Here is a 23,924-nt window from a genome sequence, read left to right as displayed (position 1 = left end):
GGGCCTTGTCCTCTACAACACACAAATGTGTGTGCAGACACACAGATCAGACACCAGCCTTGGCCTCTGTGTGACCGACTTGCTTAGAGGCAGTTTTTCCCGTCAAGAGGCCAAGTCTGGAGACATTTTGGGTTTTCACTATTGGCAGGGTGCAGGGTACGCAGCGTGTACAACTGGTATCTAGTGGGTAGATAACAAGGGTGCTGCTCAACACCACACGATGCACAGCACAGCCCCCACCTCTCCCTACCCTCTGCAAAGAATGGACCGGCCCAAAGGTGAATGGTGTGGAGGCCCTGGGGAGCACCATGTGAGAACGCAGACCTGGATTACAGATGAGTCCCCGAAGGGAATAAAGTCAAAGCAAGCTGGAACCATTAACAGGAAAACTCTGTGAGGACAGTGGAGGCTCTCCATGAAGTCGGGCTTCTTATTTCTTCTTATTCAGATTAATACTCAATGTATTAAGGTTATACATTTAGGAACAAGTTTTCTTTAAATCTTGATGCTCAATTTATAAATATTTTTGTGAGATTTCAGTTAAAATGTAAAACACTCCCTTTCACTTGTTCTTCAATTAATGCTCGGTTATCTCATGTGTTCGGCAGGCTAAATTCCCCTAAACATGAACACCATTTACAAATTTGATTCAATTCCCTTAAGCATTTCAAGCTACAAATTGAACATGATGCTCTCAAGCATTTCAAAGCCCACAAAGAGGACTCGCAAACAAGCCAGACTCGACATTTTTTTAAATGTTTTTTAAAAAATACCTTTGTCCACATCTAGAGAACGAGTTGGTCCAGACCACCCCTGCAGTTCCCCAACCTCTGTGCTCATCTCATCTGTGAAGTGAGTGCCAGCTCTCAGATGGCATGGAGGTGAAGAGAGGCAGGGAGGCTTACACACACACACACACACACACACACACACACACACACGACACAGGGATCTACTCACCATTCTGGGTGTCCTGCAGTATCTTCTCTCCTGTTCACTCCCAAATTCTCTGGTTTCCCGAGCCCAGTGCAAGGATCTGACTGGATCTCTCGGCCAACCATTACTTCGCCATCCAAGAGCCCCAGAGCTCACCACCCTCCCTCTCTCTGTCCACCGCAGGCCCCACAAAGCAGTCTGGTGCCAGTGGATAGTGGCTCACCTCCTCCCCACTTTACCACAACCCCCGTACCTGGCATTCCTGATGTTTCCTTCCTAGCTCCCATGACCACCAGAACCTTAACCTAATCGCTTATTTGCTGTCTCTGACATGAGAATAACTACCCATGAAGAATCCCTACCAAAGAGAGCCATGCGACCCGATGATAGACACACAGCAGTGGCTTATCAAATACTTAGTGAAGAAATATGAAATACAGGCACCAATTCCACAAGCCTTATAAAAGCTTTTCATCTGAGAACCAGCAGAGGACTGAGGACTATGGGAAGCACCCACAGTGACTGGCACACGCTAAGCTGCCTGCAGTAGTTTCCGTTTTGCTTTTCATCAGCAGAGCTCCAATCTCAGACTCACGGATTGGATGGCTGTGCAGCAGCAGGAATGAATTTTCAATAGCAAGCCTCATAGCCCCAAGTCCTCCAACACTGCGGCACCTTGCAGAGGACACCTGTGATCTGAGCCCCCCGGCCCAGGCACCCAGTGCCAACTCACTGAAGCTCTACAGCGGCGCAGCCATTTTTTTGCTCTAACAAGCACTGGGCTGCTTTTTATCCTCATCGTAAGAAGTCTTCTAGAATTCTTTTTAAATATAAAGCCAATAAAAAGTCCAAGCCCCCCAGTGGAAAGAAGCTCTCTAGGTCAGCATGGTGAGCCCTGACATAGCTGCAACAGGTACTCAAGAGCCCAGTCAAAGAAAACACACAGATAAAAGCAGCATATTAGCCAGTTTAATTTATTTAAAGAATCTTACAAAAAAAGAAAAAAAAAAAAAAAAAAAGAGAAAGAGAAACAAAAATCAGAAAACACAACAACAAAAAACTAAATACAGAATTTTGTTACGCTTCATGGTTGATCGTTTTTACTTGCAAGGGCATAAACCTCGCTAAATGCAGCCAATACATTTTTTTATTGCATGAGAGCCAATTTTTTTTTTTTTTAAGTTACAAATCAAAATGGTTAGAACAATTGTTTCTGGACACTTGGTTCTGTATCACCACAGAAGGCTGAAGAAGCAGTGCAGTATCATCAGAACAGTGCGTACCCTTCATACACTGACGGACATTCGAAACAGAGTAGCAATATAAAAAGAGAGATTGTAAAAAAGAACACAACAGAAACAACTGAAAGAGTTTTACATCCACCTTTGTTTCAAATTGTCTTTGGATTCCATCACGTGTTGTCTCAAGGTGCACCATGTCAGATTAGTAAAGGAGGAAGATCTATGCCTAAGTACAAAAGTATCCTTTGCTCAGCGGGAGGTAGAACCTGGCAAAAGTTTTATTGCAGAGATACAGCGTACCTCTTCCCACCTCTCATGGTTGATGGTAGATACAAGTGGTTATTGAAAAATAATATCAGTAGTTTGCAAATTCAGTATAAACCATGAACAGGATGATTTTTTTTTTCTGATGGCGGCAAGACTGCAATATGCTACGTAGAAAATACAAGCTATCTGCCCCGCAAAGTGGAAGTCAAAAAGAAGGCTCAAGCTTCTTTATCCTCTTCAGTGCCACAAATACTGTCAGAACAAGAAAGGCCCTCAGGACAGGGGGATGGGTGGAAAAGCCAGGGAGTTCTCACTAAGGAGACTGATCCTCAGCCCCAGGGAGGCCTGACCTGCCTACGTTCCAGGTGGCACCCCTTGCTCAACTCTGCACTACAAGGGTGTGGCCTCAGCCTAACGGCTGCTGCTGCAAACCATGTGGTTCAACTGCTTCCTGGGAGTCAGAGAAGGAAAGCCTCTGACAGAGGAGCTCACCTCTGACAGGCCCTCTTTCAAGACACACTAGGTTCCTAAGACTCACCTAAATACAGACAACCTCTAAAAGTCTACCAAGCTCAGAGCAACGAATGAAACATGTACATGAATGAAACGCCCCAGAAATGCTCATGGTGTCTTTGCTGAAAGTTACGGGGAAATATTTTCTGAAAAGTGCAAAACCTGCAGATAGAAACACAGTGTTTGCCTGTTACCACAGTGGTGGGAATGATTCCCACCACGTCTGTGAGCCACTCCTGGGTGGGCCCTCCAGGCAACACTAATCCAATCGTTAAGAGTGCCTCCAGCCCTCGCAGCTCCTAGGTTTACAGCCCATCTAGTCAAGATCAACTCAACAGCTCGCTGGTGGTGGGACAGCTCAAGGGATCCCACCAGCCTGTCCCCTCCACAGGTAACACACAGCATCGGCCCTTGAGCCGGAGGCTCACAGGAGCCTGCACGAGTAGTTGTGCTGCTCTACTCAGGAGGACAACTGTCCCTGGAAGTACATTCTCTAACCTGCCAGTACGGACACCAGCACGTACCGGGCCTGTCTCCGCCCCTTAACTGTTGGGACAGAAGCAGATCACCCATGCTCACTGGAAAGTAAGTTTCTGATTATTATTTGAAGGCTGAAAGGACAGATCAACTTCTTTAAGAAACAGAAAATTTGCAGCAGCAGCAGCCCATACATCACTGTTCAGATCTACAAGATTTTCCTCTCGGCTGGAAAGCCACAAGGATGAAGGATGTGGTGCAGGCCTGAAAAACTGCAAGGGTAGAAACAAGTCAGGTTTATGGAAGAGTTGAGGTTAATCCCAAATGCACTGAAGAAGTTAGAGGAGCTTAAAGGAAGTCTTGGGAAGAAATTTTTTCAGGTGAAAACAGGCTCACTATAGCTTCCAAAGAGCAACATAAATGAGCATAACTAGTCATATAATGACAGTATCAGAAATTGCACTCAAGTACATTCCCCCAGTACAATGCATTGCACACAGTAAAAAAATTTGTAATAAAAATGCAAAACATAAATCAGGCATGTTGAAAAATATTAACACAAAACAGACACAGGAATTCTACAGTAAAGATGCAAAGCCGAATTCTAAAATACATGAACAAATTCAACTAAAGTTTTTCATACGTTTCTAGAGCAAAAAAGAAAAAAAAAAAATATTATTAAGAAGCCCCCTATGGGAAACCAAGAAAAGAATAAATAGAATTGGAGGAGGGAAAAGAGACAAACAAGTGGGTGGGGTCCCAATTTACAAGAAATATTTACATTCAGAATTCAAAAGAACTCAACATTTCTATATATACACATTATGTACATATATATAAGTACAGCGTAAGATTAGAAGGTGGGTTTTGGATTTCACCTCAAGTACTCAGAAAAAAATTACTAGCTAGCTAGAGTTGCAGGTATCTAAATGTGTTTCCTTCACTTATATGCCCTTAAAACGCACTGCCTTGTATTAGACAATTGGTATCCAACAAGGACTTTTTACAAATGGTTTTTGCTCACAGCTGTAGCCACAACATGGACTGCCTACTGCATATTCCAGCAGCAAGGCATGCACAGTGCATGCACCTGGGTGTGGTGTTAGCCAAGGAGACCTCAGATATAGGGAGGATAGTCAACCAATGCCCACTACCACTGGGATGCCTGCATTCACCAAACATCTGTTAACTGGGTACCAGTTTCACAGAGACTCTATGTAACACCATTCGTAGAAACTGTCGAATGTCATTCAGGTACATTTTTTTAAGAGAGTAATTGGGTAGGGACTTTCCTCTTAACATCTTATCAAGAAAAGGACCCAAGGGAAAAATACTTTTCCTCTGTTCCTACTTTCATCAATTGAGATCCATCAACCATTTCTAATCTATCACTTTTCTTCCCCCTCCTTGGAAAGTGGAGGGGAATGAGGGAAAGGTTCCCATTATACAACTCTAAGTGCTGTCCTGGTACCCTTGCTTGTCATCCCTGTTAGAAGTTGTTCTGATAGCATCACATGGCGATTAGCAAATGAGTGTCCCAGGGGGTACAGCCAGAAAATTATGCCTATAAAATATTAATATTTCCCTGGAGTTTGAAAATCTAGAACTTTTACCTTTACAGATGAAGCAAGATAAAACTAAAAGGTTTTACTGTTGCAACTCAAAAAGGTTTCTGAAGTGCTAACTGGGTTGGAATAAATATATATATACATACACACACTCTTACATTGCTCTGGATGCAGGTTCTTGCTAACGTATATACAGATGTGAAGAAAAGATACTGAAGAGTTTTATCAGCAATTTAGCAGCAGAAAGGGAAAACTGCTTAAGATATTTACTTTTTCATCAAGTTGTGTTTAAAAATACCTTATTAATACTTTTAGGAATTTGTATCATTGATACATATCTGGATAATCCCACTAAACTGCAGCTAGAGACCTTGTGGTATGGAGGATGCTAGATCAGGGGAACACTAACCTCCCCCAATACCATCTGAGCAGCTCTGGACTGGGAAAGTGGTTTTCAGCACAATCGGTACTATAAACTCTGAAAACACGAACATGATTCATAACCAGATCTTTGTGCTCAGAGCCATATTGCTAAAAAGGGAGAAAAGGCATTAGAGGCCAAATGGACTCACATACGGTTCAACAAGGTCCTTGGGTTCAGACATGGCATTCAGATCCTGAAATACAAGACCTGTTTTACAGAAGTTAGCTCTCGTTTGAGACTTGATTTTTTTTTTTGACAGAGGAGGACGTTGAATGCTGGGTTTCCCCATGTTGACCAACCTAAAACTTGCTGACTTGGATAAGGGCACAGTGTAAAGGTCGTATGTTCACCTCCAGAGAGGAGCATGGGCAGAGGCTCCGAGGGCTCACGTGCACACCCCACCACCATGAGCGTGGGCAGCCGGCACCTCAGCTCCCCATCCGTTTACACGGCTGCCTTTCCGAGGTCTACTCTGAGAGTTTTCACAGGACTTATTTCTGGACCTTTTTTAAAAATGCAAAACAAAGCTGTTCTACAAAGAACAGGACCTACACATCCCCCTCTGTAATAAGATAGCTATTCCAAGAGCAAACATTACATCGTGAATTGTGAGGGTCAACTAATTTCATGTTAAAGAATCCTCATACTGAAGCTGCTTGGAAAAAACCATAACCTGCTTAAAAAAAAAAAAGATGCCCGCACACACAAAAAAGGCAAAGTTGGGCCAAGCCTATGAGAGTCTCTCTTCCACAACGCTGCCATTCTGTCTCACTGGAGGGAACAGGCTGGTTAGGCTTCCTCTCCACAGCTCTATCTCCCTTGGGGTGCCGATGGAAGCAGACTAGGCTCCTGATTTAAAAACAGAACTAAGTGGGAAGTTTTGATGCAGGTGGACAACTCTGCTCTTGGCTGCCAGCTGGGTCTAGTGGCCCTAACAAGGGACACTGGTTGATATTCACATGGATCACTGCCTGAGATATAAGGATAGACTGAGGATAAAAGTTGCATCCACTGGGCAAAATATGCCAAAGAACTGAAATTATTCTCAATTTGTTCTTTTAGGCATCAAGAATAAATACATCCAAAGAAAGAAAACTTCTGGTGAACGTGACCTAACTAAACTCAGGCTTGTAGAAACACGAGAAGATGACAGCGCTAGCTTACCCACCACTGAACACATATCTCACCAGATCCTGCAAGAAGAAGGTGAACGGTTCAACTCGCAAAACATTTGAAAGCACTATTATTTCACCCCTTCCTCAACACCACTTTGATTTTGTGGGGTGGGTTTGAAGCCAAAATCTAAGGCTGCCTGGAATGTTGAGCAACACGCCGAGCTCTGCAGCGTTTCCATCACAGGCTACTTCTGCAGGTGGTGAGGGCCTAAACAAGAGTCCACTTCGGGTTAGTATAATAACTTTTTATTTGACATCTACAAGACTGTGGTATCTTGCAGCTTTTGACCAGGTTTATACAATCTCAGTTTCTTAATAGTGCAACCTGTGCAAGCAAAAAAAGTAAAGGGGAAAAAAAAAGGAAACAAAAAGACCAATTGTCCCCTCACTTGTTTTTATAAACATCTATTATAGGCGAAACAAAACTTACCCATATTATAGATAAGTGTCTATTCACATTTGTACATTACCATTTTTAACAGCTTGAGATAAACTCTACAATGTCTTACAACACATTAAACAATATTCAAGTTACTGAGTAACAACAATAACAACAAGAAATAAACATACAGCAGAAGCCTCAAGTGTTTCCTCATTGTCTAGTTTACAACTCAAGTACAAAGTTTTCATTTTTAAGAGTGACAAAGCAAATTAAGATAATGAAGTTAAAAAAAAAGATTGCTTGCAAGACAGAAGCCAATCTGTACTCCTTTCTACAACTATCTTTAAGTTAAGAAAGATGTAATTTTAAGAAAAAACAGGCTTGTAGCCTTTTTTGCAGCACACATTAGGAATGCTATTAATACATTAAAATTAACTTTTAAGAGTTTTATCACCAAAAAAATGTGTGTACTCATTACCTTGACAAGAAACCTGGGGCAGGAAGAATGGGAGGAGGAGATTTTGCAGGGTTTGAAGCAATACCCAGGTATAAACACTATAAAAATGCAATAACCAATGCTGTACATCTACAAATGTTTCGCTCTGTTACTTGACTTCTGTGTTAATCTTGTTTACGCATGCTTTCAAAGACATGCACTGTCAGAACAAAAACTAGAAAAGAACCTGAATGCATGATATGCAACCTTTCATTTCATGCTTTAATAAACCTATTGTTTCAATAAGTTGGGAAAAGAAACCAATATATATTTTCTCTATTTATAGACTCAAAACACATGCATCCGGGGATAAGTCCCACAGCAATGGCATGGATGTACTGCGTTAACCCTGAGCACTGTATAACATAAAAGTAAAGCCAGTTTGGGAAGTTCCAAGCATTTTTAAACCAATTATGGTTCGCAGCTTTTAACAAACTCACAAACAAACAAACAGACTGACACATACACACACATACCCCTCTGCTCACCCAAAGTAAAAGCATACGGTAAGTACCATGGGAAAAGCACAAGGAAAGACAGATGTACCAGTCGGCACTGCTGATTTTCAGTTTTGCTATCTATTCCAGGTTTGTCCTTATTCCCAAGAAAATTAACTAGAGAGAGCACGACTGAAAAAAAAATTATAATTCTTTGGAAACTGTCCCTGATTTTTATGCAAATGATATGCTTCAACAGCATTTCAGATACATCCATGTTGAAACCTGTCTGTTCTTATGTGCTGCTCAAGCTGGCAATGCTCTGGGGGTGACGCTGCTGCCAGAGCTGTTTCTGCTGGACTGCAAGCTGTTGAGACTGGTCTGAAGTTGAAAGGAGATTTATAAGAGGAGACACACAATTTGCAGGAATGATCAAACCTGCAAGGAGAAAACAATTTATAAAGGTTGCATCCAGGAGAATTCATACTGTAGTTTACAGCTTCACAGAAAATCCCAAATGATGTTATAATATTAAATTAATAAATAAACAAGATTCCATACACAAACTAAATGAATACTAAATAACTGAACTGGCCCCTTCAGAAGCAGCCTGATCCCTCAGCAGTATTACCCACAAATGCCTGAGCACATTCATGTGTCTAGGGCAATACCACCTACCTGCTAAAGCAGGAGAAAGCCAGATACAGGATCTTCCTAGCCACTATCTTTGCAGTCTAGAAATGCACGCAAGCACCACCTTCTTTGGTATGTACTAATGTACCAAAGAGACTCCAGATAGTGGCTACAAATTCAAATGCACACTGAAACACTAACTTCTAAGTGGAAGAGTGTGGAAGTCAGCAAACTGGACAGTGTATACATCCTGTATAAGGGAATGTGAACTTCGCTCATGTGGGAACAGGGGCTCAATGCTCCAGGCTTCTCTGTAGTGTAATTTTTTTTTTTTTTTTTTTAAAAGAAGATAGAAATCCATTCCCTTGATTTTTAAAAAGTAGCAACTAATTCAACTGAAATCTGGCAACCAAAAATACTTGAGGATCAAAAAAATGCTCATGGACTGACTCTGGCCCGCAGGCAACCCATGATATAGAGAAAGGTTGTTGCACAAGAAACAGAGCACGTGACAAGGCAAGTACAGTGACTGGGTGGACTGCTGCGAAGTGAAGCCTGTCAAGGAGGGACTGTGGGGGTGGCCAGCCTGGTCTCCCTTGCTCCCTGCATGACTTCAGTCCAGCCTCTGTGCACAGTGGCTTTGAGTTCCATAGCCTCACGTGGCCCGAACACAAAGAGACAGATGTCAGAGAATCCCTCGTCTTCATACCAGAGAGCCTGCACAGAGGTCAAGAGGGAGGGAAGGAGGGAGCAGGAGCGCTGCGGGCAGCGCAGAAGCACATCAGAACCTCAGCCACAACCAACTACAGACATCCAAAAGCTCAACTTCCGTTCATCCTTTTAAGAACATCACAGAAAGGAAACTTTACCCCACCACTGGAAAAGACAGATTCTAAGATGTTATGAAGCAAAATAAGAAAAACAAGGATCTGATTTTCTTTATTCTCACAGCTCGAATCAAAGGAAAAAAAAAGACTCACCTACAATCCGTTGTCCATCCTCTGTTCTTAGGCGAACTATCTGCATTTTCACATTTGTGCCACTGACAGACGCAAGAACACCCTCAACTTTTGTCCAGACACTCAGTACTGAGCCACATAATACATAGTATGTGCGGCAACGAAGACCTATTTCACAAACTAATCCCAAGCTTGCTTTTTTGCAGTTGCCACGCCTAGGACAGATCAAAAAAAAACAAAAAACAAAAACATATATATATATATATATGAATATGCACACATACCAGGCTCACACCTACTGAATTTCAAATGGAAACTGCCCTATCATTTACCTTAAGTGACAGTTTCAGAGTCTGCAATTCTTTTCACATATTGGATTATCCTGTCCAATTTAAGGTATCACTACTGATTTTAAAATTACAGTTATTTCTGGGGTCTGGCTCCCTATAGAAGGGCTGATATATTGGTTTTGATAGCCATTTTGCATGTGCCATTTTAATATGTTTGTTTACTGGACTAATGCCAGTTTATAAGATAATTCTGTCATTTCTACAGTATTAAAGGACAAATATATGGTTCTAGATCAGGTAAGTGAAAAAGGCCTCAGCAAAACAAAACAAAAACTTGCTTATATCACAGCAAAGCTATCTACTTACACGTGTCTAAATAAAAACCTGGCTAAAATTCATCTATATCCTGAGTCCCTTTTCATAAAGTGGGCCAAGATATTCCATTTTCAATGCCATGAAATGAACATAATGACTTGACAACACCTCTGGCTAGCCTAGCAGCACAGAAGGATCAGTTCCAGGGCTCAACAGTCAAGTTTTCTACTGCTGTTAGCTACTTGAGGCCTTAAAAATAAAACTGACTTGAGACTTCAATAAAACTTTGGCAGGGTGGGGGGAATTTAAGAACAAAAGGAAGGAAGGAAACGAAGAGAGAAGTAGAAAGAAAAAGCTAAGTCTCAACCCCAAGCATGGTAATTAAGTCCCTGCAGGCAGACGACAGTCATTCGGAAGTAAGGAAGCATCCTTGAACAGCAAAGGGGAGAAGTAAACAGTGTGTGGTCAGAGACTTCCACTGTGTGCCCCTGCCTGAAGAAACAACGAGCAACTGGTAACTGCCCATGTGCTTACAGGGACAGACTGCCAAAGAGTGAAGAAGTATTTAAATTAAACCTTGACAAACAGAATAAATGGTGAGAAAAACAAAAATACTAACCAATAAGCATGAGTACAAGTATCTGCAGATGAATTATACTGATCTAACCAGTGGACCACGGCATCGTCTGAGACTACCTGTGAAAAGAAGATGAAAATTCCACTGAAACACACACTGGTTGCCTAATTTGATCTCTGAAGTCAATTTAAAATCATCTTTACATACAGAACCTGGCCATTGCTACTGCTTGCATCTGAATGCTAAAGCTCTCCCATGAGGGCTTCCCTATGTAATGAATATTTCAAATAGCTAACAATTACAAACTGTTTTCCAGTGGAAAATGGCTAGGAATAACAGTAATATAAGGTAATGCTAACAACAAAATAATTACATAGGAAAGTTAGAAACAACAGGCATTCACTATTTTTCTTGAAATCACTGCAAAATGTAAACATAGCAGTTCACAATAAAAGCAAGAGTTGGTGGGAAGGTATTTTAGTCTTGTATATCTTTCTTTCATTTAAAAAATTCTAATTTTTGTAGTCAGCATTGTTAAAGCTTCCTTTTTTGACAACATAAGCTGCTTCAAATAATCATAATTTTCCTAATGGTTGATAACATTAAGACTGGGATATTAATTTAACAAGACTTTTTTAAAAGTTAAAACTTTTCCTGAAAGCCATATTCCAGCAACCAATAATAGGAAAACTGACAAAAAATTTCACATATAAACATAAACATACTTTAAATACATTATGAAAAAGTAATCATATATAACATCATGTACAAATGGAAAAATACCTTCTTATATTTCTTTTTTAGATCAGCATAAACTTCTAATTTGAGTTGTTTCCCGGTATTTGGTCTATAAACTAAGAAAAGCTTCTTTTTAGGGTTTACTTCTTTAACTAAGATGGCAGTTTTCTTGTTGTTTCTTATCTATTAAAAAAAAAAAAATTGGTGAGAAAATATATAGTCAACATTGTACGTTTTAAGACAGGCTTGCTTTTTGTACCATCACATCAGCAAATCTTATCCTTTGAAAGATTATAATGCCAAAGTGAAAGAAAGTGCAAGTGAAGTCGCTCAGTTGTGTCCGACTCTTTGCGATCCCATTGACTGTAGCCTACCAGGCTCCTCCGTCGATGGGATTTTCCAGGTGAGAGTACTGGAATGGGCTGTCGTTTCCTTCTCCAAGGGATCTTCCCAACCCAGGGATCAAACCCACATCTCCTGCATTGCAGACAGATGCTTTACCCTCTGAGCCACCAGGTAAGCCTATAGTGCCAAATGTGTAGATAAATATAGAACTGTGAAGAAAAGATAACACTGCTGTGTAATCGAGTTAAACAAGGTGAAGGCCTTAACTTTGAGGCAGGCTGAAGGTCAAGATATTTTTTAGAAAATTGTGTTGAATAAGACTTAAAGCACAATGTCCAATGGAGAAAATTTTGCTTCTTTTAGTCCATGACACTGGACTCACAGCCTAGACAGGCTCAGAGATGTGACAGAGGAATCTAAGTAGTGGGTAGGAAGAGTCTTCATGGGAAATTCTAAGGTATGTTACTCTCCTTCAAGTTACAATGAAATATAACCTTCAAGAAAACAATTTTGATCATTCACAGTCCTCTGAATTCATCTAATCCACCAGTGCTACAATTTTAAGCCCACAGTTTGTGAGGGTGAAATACCACATGAAATATCACAAATTGATCTGTAGACAGTAATGCTGTAATAGGAGAAAGCCAAATGTTGAACAAATAATACACAATATGAGGCAGAAGTGGAAGAAAAGGATAGACAAACAATGGAACTTGGTGTTTCTGTTTTTTTGTTTTTTTAAATTTTTAAAAGTTGGACTTTATGAGAGAAATCCTAAGACAAAGGAGTTGTAAAAACTACCATTTCACTCAAGGAAATATAAGGTTTGGAAATTAGTATCTGTTCTAAATAATGGTGAACAATTTCAAAGCAAGAGTCTCTGGAGCCAAATTGAAGGAAAAGGAAAAGTCTGAAAGGTATCTTTCCAGCTCCTCTACAAAAAAGCCCTTCTCTATAGGGCTTCCCTGGTGGCTCAGACTATAAAGACTCTACCTGCAATGCAGGAAACCCATGTTTGATCCCTGGGTAGGGAAGATCCTCTGGAAAAGAGAATGTCAGCCCACTCCGGTGTTCTTGCCTGGAGAATTTCATAGACAGAGGAGCCTGGCAGGTTATAGTCCACTGGGTCACAAAGAGTTGGACACAGTTGAGAAACTAATACTTCCTTTTCTACAAAATAAATTGTTTGCTAAGCTACTAACTTTTTATATTAAGATAATTCTTAAATGGATAAAACAACTCAGTATTTTACCTTTTGTGGATATTAAAGATCCTTTGTCTTTTACTTGTTCACATGATTTGAAACACTGTTTATATAATTACTGTGAAGTCTATGAAACACTAGTTGAGTGAAAAGTACATTTAAAAATCTTTTATCAGCTGATGTGAAATACTCTAATTATACTTTAAGGCGATGTTTAAAGCATGTAACAATGTGATCTACCTTGACAGTGTTAATTATTATAGTTAAAAAATAAGCATCACACTACAGAGGAAGTGACTTTGTGGACTTTTCTGGTGGTACAGTAGATAGGAATCTGCCTGCCAATGCAGGGGATGTGGGTTCTATCCTTGGTCCGGGAAGATCCCATATGCTGAGGAACAACTAGGTCCTTCCACCAAATCTACTGCCTCAATGCCTAGAGCCTCTGCTCCTCAACGAAGAGTATCCCCTGCTCGCTACAACCAGAGAAAGCCCACAAGCAGCAGTGAAGACCCAGCACAGCCAAAAATAAATAAATAAACATTATTTTTAAAATTGTGTCAATGATTCTGACATGGCTTTCCTAATGTCAACACACATTAAACAAATTCTAAGTCATATGTGCTTAATGCTGAGGAGGTTCAAAGAAATAGGCTATGCCTTCCTGGAAGAACGCCTCCTCTTCAACTTTCTGGCTGCGCCCCAGTGTGCATGATCTTAGGTACCCTGACTAGGGATAGAATCCACGCCCCCTGCATTCGAAGTGTGGAATCTCAACCATTGACCACCAGGGAAATCTCAGATGTCTCTTTGGAGGTCTTCACTCCTCACATCCAGCTGTCTGAGCCCATGCAGACAGTAACAAAGGGCAATGTTACCACATCCTTTCACTCCAGGGAAACTGATAAGAATCAGCATCTTCAACAAAATCTACCAGTGCTTCAATTCTGGTAATAATTTCAAATGAAAGACAATAACCAATATCCTATATGGACCAATCAAAATCCTATCCAAGGCCTTAAGAGAAATTTGAATAAAATCTGGTGAACTGTATCAATATCTTCATTGTGATATTGTACTACAGTTGTATAAAATGCTACCACTGGGAAAACTCATGTACAAGAAATTCCCATGTATTACTCTGTATAACCTCACAAGGATCACAAGATTTACACACACACCCCTCCCTCCCCACCCCCCAGAACCAGATCCAGTTTGAGAGCTTTGCTACTGAGTTAGGGACCATAAACTAGGCTTATGGACAAAATCTGGCCTGATCTTATGCTTAACAACAGTTTAAGGAAGGGAGGGAGAAAGGATCTTAGAAAGGAAGGGGAAAAAATTCACAAAGAAGAGTCAGCAGAGATGATACACGCCCTGGCAAGATCTACGATACTGACTACCTGACCCCTCTCATAAAAAGTTCAGGATTCATGCTCTAGACAGCTTATTTATGGTTTTACCCTGCCTGCAGCATCATCATAATTGGTCTCATTTACACAGTTACTTCTTGAACCAGGTCTTCATTTACAGTTTGCCACTCCATAAATGTCTGCAAATAAGCAAAAAGTGCTATATACATACAATGGAGTTCAGTTCAGTTCAGTAGCTCAGTCGTGTCCGACTCTTTGCGACCCCATGAACCGCAGCACGCCAGGCCTCCCTGTCCATCATCAACTCCCGGAGTCCACCCAAACCCACGTCCATTGAGTCAGTGATGCCATCCAACCATCTCATCCTCTGTCGTCCCCTTCGCATCCTGCCCTCAATCTTTCCCAGCATCAGGGTCTTTTCAAATGAGTCAGCTCTTCAAATCAGGCGGCCAAAGTAATGGAGTCTCAGCTTCAACATCAGTCCTTCCAATGAACACCCAGGACTGATCTCCTTTAGGCTGGACTGGTTGGATCGCCTTACAGTCCAAGGGACTCTCAAGAGTCTTCTCCAATACCACAGTTCAAAAGCATCAATTCTTCTGCACTCAGCTTTCTATAGAGTCTAACCCTACTTATTTAACTTATATGCAGAGTACATCATGAGAAACGCTGGGCAGGAGGAAGCCCAAGCTGGAATCAAGGTTGCTAGGAGAAATATCAATAACCTCAGATATGCAGATGACACCACCCTTATGGCAGAAAGTGAAGAAGAACTAAAGAGCCTCTTGATGAAAGTGAAAGAGAAGAGTGAAAAAGTTGGCTTAAAGCTCAACATTCAGAAAACTAAGATCATGGCATCCAGTCCCATCACTTCATGGCAAATAGATGAGGCAACAGTGGAAACAGTGTCAGACTTTATTTTTATGGACTCCACGATCACTGCAGATGGTGATTGCAGCCATGAAATTAAAAGACGCTTACTCCTTGGAAAGAAAGTTATGACCAACCTAGATAGCATATTAAAAAGCAGAGACATTACTTTGCCAACAAAGGTCCATCTAGTCAAGGCTATGGTTTTTCCAGTGGTCATGTATGGATGTGAGAGTTGGACTATTAGGAAAGCTGAGTGCAGAAGAATTGATGCTTTTGAACTGTGGTGCTAGAGAAGACTCACAAAAAGGAATAAAGAACTGACACAGGTAACAACATGGATGAACCTTGAAAACAATATGCTGAGTGAAAGAAGCCACACACAAATGTCATATGTTGCATGAGTCCATTTATATGAGGTACCAAGATATGCAAATTTATAGACAGAAAAGAGATGAGAGGTTATCAGAGGCTGGGGCAGTTGTGTAATGGTGATGGCTGGACAGCACTGTGAATATAATCAATGCCACTAAATCGTACACTTTAAAATGGATAAAATGGCAAGTTTGTTATGTATTTTACCCTAACTTTAAAAAATTCTGTAATATGCCAGAAATCATTAAATTATACACTTAAATGAGTGAACTGTACAGTATGTCAATTATATCTCAATAAAGCTGTTAAAGAAAAAGAAATAAAGATTAAAAAGAATTCAAGAGAAAATAAATATTAAAGGCAAAGTAAAGATCTAAAGTGTGGAAAGAGGAATCCTAGTAATGGAGAAATTCAAGAAAATACTAAAAATTTTACAAATAAAAATAATTCAGAAACTTGCTAAAATAAAGATCTGAAACTACATATTAAAAGAGCATACCACCTACCTGAGAATACTGACCAAGAATGACTAACAGAAGATAAACTCTAATAAAATTACCAAACTTCAAAGAATCCTTTATACATACAGGCACTAAAGAACAATTAAATACAAAAAGGGAAAGGAAATTAGAATACTATCAAACTCTGACAGCAACTCTATCTCAGAAGAGTACATAGTAGCATCTTTTAAGATATTCAAGAAAAGAAAATGCGAAATAATAGACTTCATGTCTGGTAAAACTGTCATTATCTATAGAACTAAGATTAATTAAGGGTTAAAAGAAGAGTATACTATATCATTGTCAGACGCCAACATGCAGAAATAGTATAACTATTTTTAAAATAAAATGGGGGAAGGTATATGCAAACAAGTTATTTTTAAAAAGTATTTTCACGCCAGTCCAGGTTCGATGCATGATACCGGATGCTTGGGGCTGGTGCACTGGGATGACCCAGAGGGATGGTATGGGGAGAGAGGAGGGAGGAGGGTTCAGGATGGGGAACACATGTATGCCTGTGGCAGATTCATTTCGATGTATGGCAGAACAAATACAATATTGTAAAGTTTAAAAATAAAATAAAATTAAAAAAAAAAAAAAATAAAAAATAAAAAGTATTTTCAGGAATATTGGGGTAGAGTGCCCATAAGATTTTATCATCCTATGTGCCCTGAAGCACAAGGATTATTGGTGTGGAAGAAGACCAAAGTATCAGAGAAAAGGTGAAACTAAAATTCCACAGTTTTAATCAGGACAAATAAATATACACTCATCTGTGTTTGTACGTGTGTATGTCTGAATGTAAATTATGTACACACATATTCTCTCTCCCCTTAGCTCTGTCCACGTGCAAGTACTAAACTAATGACAGTAGTTACATTAGTAACTGAAAACTGAATCTTGAAGACATAAAGCATTATTATGACTAAAGAAGGTCACACTATATTATGGGGGGGGGAGTTCAATTTACTAAGAATATGCAATTTTGGGGGGCCATGCTGAGTGGTAAGGAGAATCTCAGTTTCTTGACCAAGGACAGAACCCATGCCCCCTGCAGTGGAAACATGGAGTCTTAACCACTGGACTGCCAGGGAAGTCCTCAAATATGTAATAATTTAAAACTTGCATTTAATAATACTCCTCAAAACCTATTAAAAATGTATCACGCTTACAATGATAAATTATCATAATAGAAAAAGCTAAATACAGGTGGAAAATCAGTACAAAGCAAACATAATTACAATGCTGGCAATGAAAACACATTATTTTAACAATTAAGATTTAAAGGAAACAAGTCTTACTTGCAATGACAAATAAAAGCCATCATCTGGTCCTGTCAGCTCAGCCCAAATCTTGGTAGCTTCCTCCCAGGACATTCCCCTCTCCACACTTATCTGTAAAAAAAAAATAGTAATGAAATTTAAATCACTTCTTAGGATGTCTATCAGAAAAGCACACTATACTTGAATGTGCACATTTTTCAGACTTACTGTGTATAATTCTACATGGCCAGATGTTGAATATCCTGGAGTCAGAAACTTCTTAACATCACTTTTCCTCACTTTTTCATCCCCAGAACCAAGATCTTGAATAAGAAAAAGCAACATATAAGTATAAAAAAAATTTTCATCAGGAATACACATGACATTTTAAAAATTTCCCAACTTACCTAAGATTCCCATATCATATCTTCCATTTTTTTTGGCATTTTGAACGACTGCAGTAAGTGTGTCTGCAAAATACTGAAACAGTGCATTCTGTTGATGCACTTCCATGCCCAAAATTCTGTTTAAGAATTTTCCTATGTTGTTATAATCTGCAATGACAAAATTTTATGAACGATTTAAGGCATTCAAATGGCAGTTTAACAAGTTTATTCATCTCAGCCTAGTTCAAGTCTCACTTTCGTCTCCAAAGTCTTCCCTCACAATTCTTGTACTGTTTCCAGAACGGGCCTACACTTTGACCGCTTCTGTCTCTAGCTATTAGTACAGCTATACTGTGTGGTCAAAAGATGTTTGCCAAATTAGATTTTTGCATCTTCAACTTCACTTACTGAAAATATGAATACAATTTAGCACATAAGAATGCTTTCCAACATTAAGTCATAACTTGTAAAGTTATTAAGTACCAGAAGTCAGTGAAGCTCAACTTTTGCTGCACAAGTAGAATGCCCTAGAGCTCTGGAAAATTACCACTGCCTGAGCTCCTGGCCTGGCTTAAGTACTTTCAAAAAGCTTAACAGTTGCTCATACCTGCAACCTAGTTTGAGAACTGCTGATACAAGAGAGAGGAGAATAGAGGTCTAATTTTTTTGAATAAACATAGTAGCAGGAATGCTTTGTGAACACTAAGTACTGAGAGACAGACCAATAGACTTGAAACTTCCCCTTCAAATTGACAAAAACAAACAACAAAATGGGCTGTAATGATACAGCAACACTTATGTACATATATGAAACTCATATTATTACCTTTATCTAGAGTAAGAATTCCCGAACGATCTTCTACATTTATTAGACCAACTCCTATCAGTCCTTGTCGAACATCTAAAATAAAACAAATTTATAAAAAATGTTACAGCTCAAATGACTCAATGAGCTGTTACCTAACTAACTAAACCAGATCAAGTTTTAACATACGTATCTTCCGTAATTCCTATTAGCTGAATTAAAAGGAACGCACAGACCCTAAAGATCTTTAGGCACTTCAAAATCCTAGAACTCTAACTTCACATTATACATACTGTTTTCACTAAGATGTCTTATCTTTCCAACAACAATCTTTGGCAGTGGAGATTCTAGGCTACAAAGCTGCTCTGCTCACAGAATCAATTTTGAATTTTGAATACACAGCAGGATAGTGATTAAATAACTGTGTAAATAAGGAAATAATCATGTTTCCTTTCCAAACATTACCTATCAGTATTGACAAGGAGATGCAAAAGATAAGCAACAAGTGTAACGGTCAACATGTTCTGAATTATGTTACTAAGAGGATGATTTATAAAATAAAAAAAAATAAATAAAAAAATACTGGTATCCGGGCTCCAACCCAGACTTACTGAATAAGGGTTTAAGAAAGAGAAAAGGGAAATAGGAAACATAATTATATCCTATTTACATGTTTATTTAGTTAGCTAGACTGCTACATGCTTAAAATGTTTAGATTCTGCAAGTGACATGACAACTCTGTAGCCAAAGAGCTCCAATGCAAAAAATCCTCATTTTAGGAACCCATTCTATGAAGAAATTACTTGAATAGAAGGAATTCTTCTGAATAGAAGAATAGCCGTTATAATTCCAGCACTTTGTGATGCAAAAAAAATTAAAACTACTTGAATGTCAATAAAGGAATAACTGAAGAACTGTTACATAAGCTAGATGGAGAATATTACACAACTGTTAAAAACGTGTTCATGCTATAGCTAATGACTTATGAGAGATATATGTCTGTGATATACTGAGAAAAGTACGTTGCAAGTAGTATGTTTTTAAAAAGCTCTGTGTTTAGACAAACATGGACAAGCGTTTGTTAGTCTGCTCCTGTTCAAACTGTCAACATTTGTAACCTTACCAGATGAGAGTGGAAGTGGGCAGGTAGTTAAAGAGAGTATTGGCTCCTCATTATTTACTTTTGATTAGTTTTCATTACTGACAATGAATAAATAACATGCACTATTTCAGAACTAGAACTAAATCGGTGAGTCATTTTGACAATCCCTCCAATGACCAGACAAAAAGAAAAGAAGGAAAGGGAGAGGGAGAAAAAGAACAGGGCTAAAGTTTTATAGGTTTTTGTTTTGTTAAATGCCATCAATGATTATAAATAGCCCTGCCAGCTGTGTCAATATGGACTACCACCAACAGTAAACACCAGTTCAATTGGAAAGGACTTCCTAGTAAAAAAACGCTAACTTAATAATGACAATGTTTCAAGTATCTTACATCTATTTATTCTCCAAAATACTTTCAGTTTCCTGAACTACTGAAATGTCTCAGCCTACTAATATTAATGGGGTAAAATCTAAACATCTAAGAATTTCTGTAGCACTACTTAGGACTTCTTTAATATAAAAATTTCCAAATATACACAAATGTAAAGAGAGAATATTCTATGAACCCACATGTACCCATTATCCAGTTTTAACAACTGTTAATATATGGCCAATTTTATCAATATTTACACTCCCCACTAACCTTCACAGATTTACCCAGATACTTAAAATTAAATGCAAAAAGTTATTTGACATAGTCATCGTCAATTAATCTAACAAAACTATTTTTCCTCTAGTAATCTAAAGTTATACAACATGCAATAAACTCAAGAGTAAAGTCACTTTACCTGAATGAAATTTAGTAAATCTACTGCTTATTATAAGAGGTCAATTTAGGTGTCTGATAACCATCAATTTCTAAATTTCATACATTTTATGTATGAAAGCAACAGCACCTCTTAGAATGGGTTTTAGTACCTTCTAAAAGGTGAGGCTTGTCAGTACTCATTTTCCTTTTTTATGATTATTTTTAAGAGTTACCTTTAAAGAATTCTCCAGGATAGTCTGGAGGTGGTGATACCATAGGAGAATCTAGGTTTACAATGGATTTCATGACAATTTCTAAAGCATTTCTTCCATACTGCAATAAAAAAGCAAAGACATTTAACCAGTTTCAGCATTTGGATACTCTTCAATTACATGACCAAATGAATGCTATAAAAACTACTATTGTATCAAACAGTAAAAAATAGCAGGACTCAATTACCTTTATGTAAACTTTACATAGCCTAGTGCTTCATTCACACCTTTGCACACAGCAGGCATTCAATAAATAAACAACTTTCTTTACTACTGGGAACTTCTACTTGATTCATCCACAAGTATTTCTTATAATCCTCTTTTCCCACAGAAAGAGATCATTATACTGCACATTTGATCACCGAAGACCTAACTGCTTTCCATCTTACAGGAAGCCATGATTTTACAGCAAAATAGTAAGAGGAGGCAACTTAAAAGTTTTAAACAGTAATCACTTGACCTTTCTGTTCCTCATAGACACCATACACTGCCACAATTTTTCAGGGATACTGAGAGCTGAAATGTACCTTATTGTCGAAGTTGAACCGGCTCAGATCTCTAGATTCTGTTGCTCTTCTGTCTCCATGTGTAAGTGCGCCCTATCCAAACATAAAATTTCCAATCAAAGCAGAGAAGACAAGTAACATACACCATCTTTTACACACATCTATGTAACTAAAAAACTTACCAAACTCTCAAGTCTTTTAGCAACAATAGATGCAAATCTTTGTTCTCCTGCTAACTCAGAAATCAGAAAGACATATTCAGGAGCGGTAACTTGATTTGATCTATGAGTTCGTCCTGTAACGACATTAAAAAAAAAATCACTGATTGTGTTTGCTCGGTACTAGTGTTATGAGATCTATTCCTAGCACTTAAGAGTAAGCTGGTATCCTGAAAAAGTAAAGAATATAATCACCCCAATTCCCCAAAAAGGAAAAAATTGTAAACAATGACTTGAACAACATTTGTATTCAGAGTAACACTCCTCATTGCAAGAGAACAAAAACTCCCATAAAACTGTTAAGTGATAATCGCATTAAGTGCTACCCCAGTTTGGATGACCACAATGTTGCTGATGCACAGCTGCTCTGAATTTTCAAAAAAAAATTTTTTTTAATTTTTCTTTTCTTTTTTTTTTTTAATTGCCAGGTCATGGGACCTGAAGATGGAGGGGAAGGGAGGAGCAATGTGCCCTCACTCAAGGCACTGGGGGTTGAAAAGGACATCAAGTGGCAGCTGCTGACACAGGTAATATACATCCCCAGAGGTCTGCAAGAAGGATATTCCTAAGGAGCCCCATTCTTGAATATAAAGCCAGAAAGCCCTACTTCAGGTCTTTTACAGCTTTTATGACTAAGAAATACATTCATGATGTACTCTATTCTTTAAGGTACATGCAATACCTAAGTATCTCCAAAACCGACACACGCGTCGAGTTTTACTATGTCCAATATTAAAGTATTTTCCCCAATGAAATGAAATTCAGTGCAGGACTTACCAAATTGCTGAATTGCTCTATCAGCACTCCATGGTAACTCCAGAGTCATATGAACTCTTCGCCTTTGATTTTTAGCCCTTCTATCCGCTTGTAATGAAATACCTGAGCTGGCAGCTTCTGAGATGATAGCAATATTCTGTATCAAGAGGAAGGAGAAAAAATAAAAGATCACTTTTGCACAAAGACAAGCAGGAAAACATCCACCACCACGTATTCTCCTTAAATTATAGAACCCTTCATTTTAGCTGTGCATGGTTACAAGAACACTCAAAATCAAGACTACATTTCCCGTCTCCCTTACAGCTAAGTGTGGGCACACTCCACCCAGCAGGTCGCATGGACAATGTCCAGGAAATGTCCCTAATTGAAGATACGTCTTCCTCTTTTTTCCTCTCTGCTAGCTGAAACACATTCAGTAATGACTGAATGTAAAATAGCTGTCATGGAATATGGAGGTTAACCTGAAAATCCAAGTCTGCATATAAAGTATCAAAACAGAAGAGACCTAGTTTTCAAGGGGTCATGTCAGTGCTGACCTAACAAAATTTCTACATGAGAAAAATGAACTTCCACTTTAGGTCATTGTGATAGTGGGTTTTCTGTCACTTAACAGCCAAACCTGATCCCAACTAATACATAATTCCTAATGGACATGGGCCTAAATTACTAGTGAAACAAATAAATAAAATAATTGATACCTCTACCTACAATCTTTAAAATACATAACAAGAGCTTTGCTGCTGCTGCTGCTAAGTCGTGTCAGATGCTGTGCGACCCCAAAGATGGCAACCCAACAGGCTCCTCTGTCCCTGGGATTCTCTAGGCAAGAATACTGGAGTGGGTTGCCATTTCCATCTCCAATGCATGAAAATGAAAAGTGAAAATGAAGTCGCTCAGTTGTGTCAGACTCTTAGCGACCCCATGGACTGTAGCCTAACAGGCTCCTCCGTCCATGGGATTCTCCAGGCAAGAGTACTGGAGGGGGTTGCCATTGCCTTCTCCAGAACAAGAGCTTTAAATACACTTAAAAGATAACTTTGATAACGGTAATAACTATCATTTGTTTTCCACTTGCAGAAGTAAAAGAATTTTTTAAATACAGAGCAAAATGTGGATAAAGATATAAGATTTTATTCTACCCCTTTCAGATTAAGGAATGAGGCTGAAGTGTTACACCTACCTATTTTTTAGCAAACTCATCAGCAAACGCTTAATAAGCAATTCCAACTACATGGAGGAAGAACTGATCTGAGACTCTTACAATTCATGAAGTTTACTTAACAATAAGAGCATACAGAAAGGGCCTCTGAAGGCAACCACAACCTCTGCAGTCATTAAATAAGCAAGTGTAATCTACATTCATTCAGAGTAAATCATCCTAATAGAACATAGCAGAGCAAGATAAGAAACAGCAAAACTAAAGAATCCTAGTAATCTAGGCATGCTTAAATATATCTCTAGATTCAAAATTACACTGACACTCAAGTAAGCATTAGATATATGACCACTAATATGACCTGAAAGAACATGATATAGTAATATTCTGATTAAAGACTTTTAAAGGCCCCAAAAGAGCTGCATCTTATTCTGTGCATGATACTTACTGCATTCAACTTATAAGAAAATAATGAAAACATGTAAAATGTTCAGTAATTACTATTAGTTTTAAAAAAAAAAGAACATTCAACATACATGATTTTTATTAAAAGAAAAAAACCTAAAGATTAACTGAAATGCACGGGCATAATTCTT

General features: G+C 38.9%; 1 protein-coding gene across 4 annotated transcripts in view; it reads right to left on the bottom strand.

Moving 5' to 3' along the window:
• Positions 1–1,887: 1,887 nt before the first annotated feature.
• The window catches only part of SBNO1 (strawberry notch homolog 1), a 57,191-nt gene continuing 35,154 nt past the window's right edge, over positions 1,888–23,924 (bottom strand). For all 4 annotated transcript variants that reach the window (XM_055550663.1, XM_055550664.1, XM_055550666.1 and 1 more), the window contains 12 exons: positions 22,173–22,308; positions 21,360–21,472; positions 21,199–21,270; positions 20,633–20,732; positions 18,570–18,644; positions 17,765–17,911; positions 17,586–17,680; positions 17,397–17,489; positions 11,474–11,611; positions 10,733–10,809; positions 9,530–9,723; positions 1,888–8,354 (listed from right to left, as the gene is read on the bottom strand). In XM_055550663.1, the coding sequence (XP_055406638.1) occupies positions 8,212–8,354; positions 9,530–9,723; positions 10,733–10,809; positions 11,474–11,611; positions 17,397–17,489; positions 17,586–17,680; positions 17,765–17,911; positions 18,570–18,644; positions 20,633–20,732; positions 21,199–21,270; positions 21,360–21,472; positions 22,173–22,308 (1,383 nt within the window). In that variant the 3' untranslated portion in view covers positions 1,888–8,211. The remainder of the gene's footprint in view (positions 8,355–9,529; positions 9,724–10,732; positions 10,810–11,473; positions 11,612–17,396; positions 17,490–17,585; positions 17,681–17,764; positions 17,912–18,569; positions 18,645–20,632; positions 20,733–21,198; positions 21,271–21,359; positions 21,473–22,172; positions 22,309–23,924) is intronic.

Source organism: Bubalus kerabau, chromosome 16 (genome assembly GCF_029407905.1).
Source record: "Bubalus kerabau isolate K-KA32 ecotype Philippines breed swamp buffalo chromosome 16, PCC_UOA_SB_1v2, whole genome shotgun sequence".
NCBI lineage: Eukaryota > Metazoa > Chordata > Mammalia > Artiodactyla > Bovidae > Bubalus > Bubalus kerabau.
This window is presented reverse-complemented; position numbering and strand designations above follow the sequence as displayed.